We start from the raw sequence: 8,103 nt of genomic DNA, 5'->3' as shown, positions 1-8,103 counted from the left end.
TAAAGAGTGCCAATTTATAACCAAAAACATAACTGCAAAGTAGCAGTTTTCAAAAAGTTTTATTTGTTTTGATAACTATTAGAAGTAGTTGATTTTAAATTTTAAAAACTAAAACACATGTTTCCTAATTATTTCCTAATTATCAGTAGGAAAATGGTTTATTAGATTAATATTAAATAATATATAGATAATTTTGTAGGAAGTATGATTGGAAGTATAGTTTTTGTAGGCAGGATAGGAAGTAATGTTGTTCGTTGATTTAAAATATGGAGGGTTGAGATTAGTTTAGGTGGAAATCATGTGTGAAAATAAGGGGGGGGGGGGGGCATAAAAGAAATAACACATTTGTTGACTTTCTCTCTTCACATGCAAGACACATGCCAAATTCTCCCATAATTTTAAAACGCCCATAACTTTTTTTTACGACGTTTTTATTGAAATAAATTCACCATAATAACGAGTGTCTTTTTATCTTTTATATGAGTACCATATTATTATATAAAAATAAAAAAAAATTAGTGGGTTTTTTACGTATTGTGTTTTACCAAAATTGTGTTTTACAAAATAGTGTTATACAATTGTATTTATCATTGTGTTTTTTTTTCTCATAGTGTTTTTTTTTTTCATTGTGTTTTTTACATTGTGCCATACAATTGTGTTTTTTATTGTGTTTTTATCATCGTGTTTTTTTTTCATTATGTTTTTTAAATTGTGTTTTTCATAGTGTTTTCCATTGTGTTTTTTTCGACGGCCATTTTCTGATGACTTTTTTCGGCGACTTTTCGGTGAATTTTCCGGCGAAATTTCTCGAGGATTGTTTTCCGGTGACTTTCCGACGACGTTTCCGGTGAAATTTTTCGGCAAAATTTCCATAGACTTTTCCGGCGAGGTGGCGGCGGTGGGTGACGGTTGTGGTGGTGGTGGGCGGTGGAGTGGTGGTGGTTGTAGGAGATGAGTGAATATGTAAGTGGGTTTTTGAAATTAATTTAAGTGAGTTTTGAGATTAAAGTAAGTGAGTTTTGATATTAAAGTGTTAAGACTAAACTACTCTCCTTCCTAGTCTTCTTAGGAAAATCAAATTCTTATTTGATCCTAAATCAAATATATTAAAATGAAATTAATATATTCTAAAACGTTTAATATGTTAGTGATAGGATTTAAATTAGTCTTACATACATACAAGTGTGCACTTTGCACATACCCGCTTGCATTAGATCATAATTTAAATTCTCATTGGCACTCGTGTTTATTCCAGTTACAAAAAATAGCAAGTGACACTAAAATCGCTAACATAACGTACATGCACATAGTACATGTATACATACATAAAAAGATACATAGATACATACATACATACATACATACACATATACATACAAAAGTACATCACACACACATATCGGTTCGTAACTGCTTTCCGATCATCAGTTCATAAACCATCGCTTTCAAACATCTAGCTTCAAAACTACAAACCGGTCTTGAACCTGCATTTAGTTTCGGGTCCAGCATTTTTGGTTCCAAACCGGTTCAGTAATTATTTTCCGTTTGCACTATTGATTGAAGGATTTTAATATAATACATATTAAGTAATAAAAAATACATGATTAAAAGAAATAAAAAGATATTTATCCGATTATTATTATTATTATTATCGTCAAAGATCAAAGAGAACTCTTCCGTTCCGCAACTGAAGTAAGTCTCCCTTGTTCTGATCGATCGGATCATAAACCCTAACTCGATGGCGGATATTCTGTCTGCTTTGAGATCTTTAATGGCTTCACATACTCCACCTCTCGATGCACTGGTTGTTCCATCTGAGGATTACCATCAGGTCCAATTCCTTCCTTTATTACTCAGTAGTTGTTGATTTCTCCCAATTTTAATCTGCTTGTGGTTGAGATTTGAATCGATTAGTTTGTGACTGTCCGTTGTGTTGTAGAGTGAGTATGTATCTGCCAGAGACAAGAGGCGTGCTTTTGTATCAGGATTTACCGGAAGTGCTGGTTAGTTCAAAATTATTCTTTCGATTCATCTTATCAGCTACCTACAAATCAGTTGGAATTAAATGTTTACTTTGTCTATAATATTGATATTAATGAATGAATATATGTTTTTAAATTGCTTTAATATTTGAGCATAAATCCTTTTGATTTATATTGATATTCATGTGTTTTGTTATAAATATTAGTACACTTATGATATTAGACATATATATGATTTCTCAAAAGTTAATTTTCGTATAAGTTCGAGATGATTTTGCATCGGAGTTTGACTTTTAGATTATTGTTTTTAGATATAATTTGTCTTTGATTGCCAATCAAGCTGTGTTTCTACTGTGAAATCGCAATGATTTTGAAGCCAATCCAAGCTTACTGCTTGGCTTAGATTATTGTAACAAGCAATTTGTATCTAATTTGCAAAGCGGTGTTAACCGGTTAATTTTCAGGTTTGGCACTTGTAACAAAGAATGAAGCATTTCTTTGGACGGATGGAAGATACTTTTTGCAGGCAGAACAACAGTTAAGTGACCAATGGAAGCTTATGCGTATGGGAGAAGATCCATCTGTAGAGTTATGGATATCCACCGTAAGTTCTGCAACTTATTGGCTTCTAAAAATTCATAAATTTATCTGTTCTTTAACAAAACCTGTTTTTGTATCAGAATCTACCTGAAGATTCATCTATTGGGATTGACTTCTGGTGTATATCAGTAGATACTGCACAGAAATGGAAGTCCTTGTTTGCAAAAAAGCAACAGAATTTAGTTCCCACTACCAAAAACTTGGTTGATGAAGTTTGGAAAGATCAACCAAAAGCTGAAATCAATCCTGTTCATGTACACCCTCTGAAATTCTCGGGTCGTTCTGTTTCAGATAAGTTAAAGGATTTGCGTGACAATTTGAAAAAGGAAAAAGCTCGTGGAATAATAATCACAACGCTTGATGAGGTAAGACCGTAGCTTTATAATTATTCTTGTTCAACGTTGGTCAGGCCTGTAAACAAACCAAATGTTCAGTGAAACGTTTCTGAGCCGTTCGGCGGGAAAATTTGTTTATTTTAAGAAGCGAACGAACATGAACACAATTTTTTGTTCAATCAATTAAACGAACATGAACAAGTGTCCTGTTCGCTCATGAACACCCGGTTATGTTCTTTCTTTTATATTTGTTGATGTTTGCTCATTTATGTTTTACAGTTGTTTATTCGTATAAATATTCATTCAAATTTATTTATTAATACTATCAATTTTATTTTCATTTTGCATAACCCTTTGTTTAAAATTTAAATATGTCAAACTAACTTTGAAATGTTTGATGTAATGATGATGTTACTTTAGACTTTAATTTGGATATTCAGGGTTCCTTTTAATTCTTGTTGGTTTATGTTTATTCATTTATGTTCATATTGTTCGTTTACGTTCATGGATCGTTCGTTTAGAATTAAAAAATGGACATAAAGAAACACAAACAAATTCATTTTCTTAACGGACAACACGAACAAGAAAATTCGTTCGTTTAAATGCTCGTGTCTGTTCAATTCGCTTACTGGCCTAACTTTGAGTTGTCAATTTTGATATTTTGATTTGTTTCTAACTGATTAACAGGTTGTTTGGTTATTTAACGTACGTGGTGGTGACGTGTCATATTCGCCTGTTGTTCATGCATTTGCTGTTGTAACAACAAAATCAGCTTTCTTTTACGTGGATGAGAGAAAGTTGTCTTCTGAGGTAATTTATGGTCTATTTTTCTATAATTGATTAATTTCTGGATTACTTTAAACAAAAATGTTGACTTTCTGCAGGTCAAATCTTATATGGAGGAAAATAATATCGTAGTAAAAGATTACAGTGCTGTGAGCTCAGATGTAGCTTTGCTTGCATCTAATAAGCTAACATCTGCAAAGGAAACACAATCTAATGGCGTGGTGGATTCAGAGGATAATAGCCATAAGATTTGGGTCGACCCGCGTTGCTGCTATTCTTTGTATTCTAAATTAAACTCTGATCAGGTCCTTCTGCAACAGTCACCTTTAGCCCTTCCTAAATCCCTCAAGGTAATTTATGTATTTTTGGCTTGTTTAATTTTGGTAAAAGAAGACTCTTTTGCCCTTCTTAATATATATTCTTCATATAGTTTTGTTGGCTATTTTGCGAATTGGACATTACTGGCAACTAAACAGTTTGATTTTATTAATATTATAGAATCCTGTAGAGATGGAGGGGCTAAAGAATGCGCATATTCGGGATGGTGCAGCTATCGTGCAATACTTCGCATGGCTCGATAAGCAGGTATGCTTTTAAGTCTCAAGTTAAATTTGATACATCATATTAGGCATGTAAAGAACTGAACCAACACGAATGGCACGTGTTTGTGTTCCTTTGTTTTTTAACCGAACAAACAATCAAACACGAACAATTCAAAACAGGGTTTTCTTGTCATGTTTCTTCATTAAGAAAATGAGGGTGTTTGTGTTCGTTTGTTAGTTCAAATGAATACAAACAAGTGAAAATAGTTGAAGATAGAGTGATAGACGAACAAACCTAACCGAGCAAACACCATTTAAAATTAAATTAAACATGAACATTGGTCTGTCAGGCTTAAAAATTGATAGAACTAGACTAAATTGTAGTTGGTATAAAAAGTTTATCTGAATATATAAACGAACTTAAACACACATAAATTAACAGACATAAATGAGCGTCAATGAACGGACATATACATTCGTAAATGAACGAATATAAGCAATGTTCACCAACATAAACTAAATGAACAAAAAAATTTGTTCATGTTCGCTCATTTATTAAATAAACAAACTTCCTGCCAGAACAGTTCATGAACGGTTCACTGTACGTTTGGTTCTTTACAAGCCGTATCATAATAAATTATTATTATTTTTAAAATTTTTCACCTTTTATTTTAAATTGATTTCTGCATTTCCATGAATGCGCAGATGCAGGAAATCTATGGTGCCTCGGGCTACTTTAAGGAGTCAGAAAGCCAAAATTCTAAAAAACACTCGTATGTTTCTATCGTTTTATACATTATCATTCTTGCTCTGTATAATCAACTATATACTATTGCTAAATCTTTTAAATGCCCTTAATGTTGCTAAATCTTTGAAAAAACCCTTATTTTTTAATTCTTTTAAAGTGTAAATTGCTTGATGATTGCTGCCAGGGGAGATGTAAAACTGACGGAAGTGTCTGTAAGTGACAAGTTAGAGCAGTTCCGTGCAGCCAAGGAGGTAAATACAATTAATTAAATTTTCACCCTTTTTTATAAATAATTTTTGTGGTTATTTAAACAATAATGTCGTAATGTTATATCTGTAGCATTTCAGAGGGTTGAGTTTTCCAACTATCTCTTCAGTTGGTCCAAACGGTGCGATTATTCATTATGAACCTGAAGCTAAAACATGTGCCGAACTTGATCCAAATAGCATGTATCTATGTGATTCTGGAGCTCAGGTTTTTTTACAACTTCCATGAATTTTTTATTGTTTATGCTAGATATATTTTATTAAATAGCTCACCGCTACATTTTATGTCGTTTTTTCCTTGAAGTATCTCGATGGGACAACGGATATAACTCGAACCGTTCATTTTGGAAAGCCTTCTGAACATGAAAAAAGATGTTATACTGCGGTATGTCAGCCTTATTATCTGTATGGCTAATTTTATATTGTTATTCGTATAATCATTACAAACAAAAAAAGTTGGTGTATATTTACACTAGTTAAGAGTATTAATTAATAAACAATACAATAACTGAATAACTTTTGTTATAGGGACTAAAATGGAAACTATTTACAAACTTGAGGGCCAAAAAATGTGAGTTTAAAAGGGTAAAATGGTCTTTCATAAAATATTTACAGAATTGCTCTTGAATTTCACTGTTTGCCTTCACTTATGTCCCTGGCCCGTTTAGGTTAACAGTTAACAGCCCATCTGGTAAATGTGTAAATGACCATTTTACTCTTTTGAAGTTCATACTTTTGGTTCTTCAGGTTTGTAAACAAGAATATTTATAATTTGTGAATGTTCTAATGAAGTTTGGTATATAAGTGAATATAAATGATAAAGAAGTTAATGATCGTTGAAAACAAATAAAATTGGTCTAAAAAAGCTATATAACAATTTGATATAAAATGTTACAAAATTGATTTATAAATGTCAACTGCTATTAGAAACAAATATGTGAATGTTTATATTTGAAGTTACCATATATGAATTAAATTCACTAAATATGTCAGTTTATACCTATAACATTAATTTACTAAATACGCTAGTTTATTAAATACATTAATTTACTAAGTACATTAGTTTGAATTTGAATAAAGCAATAAATGAATAAAATTTACTAAATGCATTAATTTATTAGTTTATACCTAATATATGTAAATGGTTTCGCCACGTGTCACATTATGTGAGCCCTAGATTCTTTTTCCCGCTTCTCTTATTTTAACCCTGCTTATATGTAATAGAACATAATATATTAATATTAAATGTAGTAACTTATGTGAGATATTTGACTTCAAATATAGTAAATTATAACTTAGTAACTTATACGTAATTTCAGTCATGTCTTATCTCAAAAATATCGTTTTATAATTCCTAAATCTGTATTACTAACTATTTAATATTTCCTTTAATCAGCCTGTGTAATACATAGGTTTCTAACCTAGTAAACCAATAATGAAAATTAATTAAAAACAAAGTATTAAGTTTCATTATAGGGACTAAAACGGAATTAATTGCAAACTTGAGGGAACAAAAGCATGAGTTTCAAAAGGGTAAAATGGTCATTTCCAAAAGAATAAAATGGTCATTTTCAAAATATCAATTCCTAGGGTAAAATGGCCATTTTCAAAATATCAATTACTTTAATCTGGATTTTACCTTCATAAGTCGGATGCCAATTCACTTTGTTTCAACAGGTTCTCAAGGGTCATTTTGCTTTGGGTAATGCTCGTTTTCCAAATGGAACCACGGGTAAGATTATTAACATTATCAGATTTTGAATTTGTAATATATATCTTAATGATTTTTATATATTTGTTTTTGTGACATCATCAAATTTACAATATATTGCATTTTAATGATTAAAAACGTACCTGGTTATCAGGTCATTCACTTGATGTTCTTGCTCGAGTCCCATTATGGTCATACGGTCTTGATTATAGACACGGAACCGGTCACGGGATCGGCTCTTACTTAAACGTGCACGAAGGCAAGTTAATGCATATTGTTATTCTAATTAGAATTCAAATACTAAAACCTAATAATTTCAATAGTTAATCCCATGTATTCTCTATAATCAGGACCACATTCGATTAGCTTCAGACCAGGTTTAAACGTCCCACTCCAGGCTTCAATGACTGTAACAGACGGTATGCATTTCATTTCACTTCTATTTACAAAAACACTTTTTCTAATTCTATTTCTATTACTTTTTATTATTTAGAACCTGGTTACTATGAAGATGGCAAATTCGGTATAAGATTAGAAAATGTTCTTATAATCAAGGAGGCTGCAACGCAGTTTAACTTTGCAAACAAAGGTTACTTGGAATTCGAGCACATAACATGGGTAATAATAATGTTTTCTTTGATCATCAATTGGTTTCTGTTAAATCCAAATAATTTGGTTTATGCGCGACATGCTTGTTTTTATTTGTATTACAGGCACCGTATCAGAGGAAGTTGATCGATGCGAGTCTTTTGTTGCCTGAAGAAATAAAGTGGGTGAACAGTTATCATGCCAAATGTAGAGCTATTTTGGCACCATACCTTAGCGAGTCCGAGAAGGCATGGTTGAACCAAGCTACTGAGCCCATTGTTGCATAATAATTAACTAGTAATAATAACTATATGTTATCTTGTGTTTCTCTTTTTTAAGTTTGAGATAGTTATGTTACCTTTATTTAATAATATGGTGCTTGGATTTTAATGATTATTAATTTGCAACGTGGGTACTTATCAATCTACTACTATACAAATAAGAGCATTCTTAGCCCATTCTTTACTATATATCATATAATTATATTTTTTTCTTTTTTCTGTTTAATTAAGTAATATCGTTTACACCTTTATTATTATATTTTT

The 8,103-nt window shown here is 31.5% G+C and overlaps 1 protein-coding gene across 1 annotated transcript; it reads left to right on the top strand.

The window, feature by feature from the left end:
* The first annotated feature begins 1,685 nt into the window (after positions 1-1,685).
* LOC143569821 (aminopeptidase P1-like) lies at positions 1,686-7,901 on the top strand. The gene is made up of 16 exons (XM_077055639.1): positions 1,686-1,831; positions 1,940-2,003; positions 2,447-2,586; positions 2,663-2,947; positions 3,605-3,727; positions 3,802-4,053; positions 4,202-4,288; positions 4,951-5,018; positions 5,178-5,244; positions 5,333-5,467; positions 5,564-5,644; positions 6,937-6,991; positions 7,125-7,229; positions 7,321-7,389; positions 7,464-7,588; positions 7,684-7,901. Exons 1-16 carry the CDS (start codon positions 1,739-1,741, stop codon positions 7,843-7,845), a joined length of 1,911 nt encoding a protein of 636 aa, XP_076911754.1. The 5' UTR covers positions 1,686-1,738; the 3' UTR covers positions 7,846-7,901.
* The last annotated feature ends 202 nt before the right edge of the window (positions 7,902-8,103 follow it).

The sequence above is a fragment of the Bidens hawaiensis genome, unplaced genomic scaffold (genome assembly GCF_021521415.1).
Source record: "Bidens hawaiensis isolate Kalapana, Puna unplaced genomic scaffold, B.hawaiensis_p1.1 tig00024654_1, whole genome shotgun sequence".
In the NCBI taxonomy this organism is placed as follows: domain Eukaryota; kingdom Viridiplantae; phylum Streptophyta; class Magnoliopsida; order Asterales; family Asteraceae; genus Bidens; species Bidens hawaiensis.
The sequence above is the reverse complement of the archived record's forward strand: the minus strand, read 5'-3'. Positions and strand labels throughout refer to the sequence as shown.

What these genes read in the sequence shown, in the direction of transcription:
- LOC143569821 (XM_077055639.1), top strand. Translation starts at nt 1,739, where the DNA reads ATGGCGGATATTCTGTCTGCTTTGAGATCTTTAATGGCTTCACATACT. An exon ending in CATCTGAGGATTACCATCAG is followed by an intron (nt 1,832 to 1,939) that starts GTCCAATTCCTT and finishes GTTGTGTTGTAG; the next exon opens with AGTGAGTATGTATCTGCCAG. An exon ending in TAGAGTTATGGATATCCACC is followed by an intron (nt 2,587 to 2,662) that starts GTAAGTTCTGCA and finishes TTTTTGTATCAG; the next exon opens with AATCTACCTGAAGATTCATC.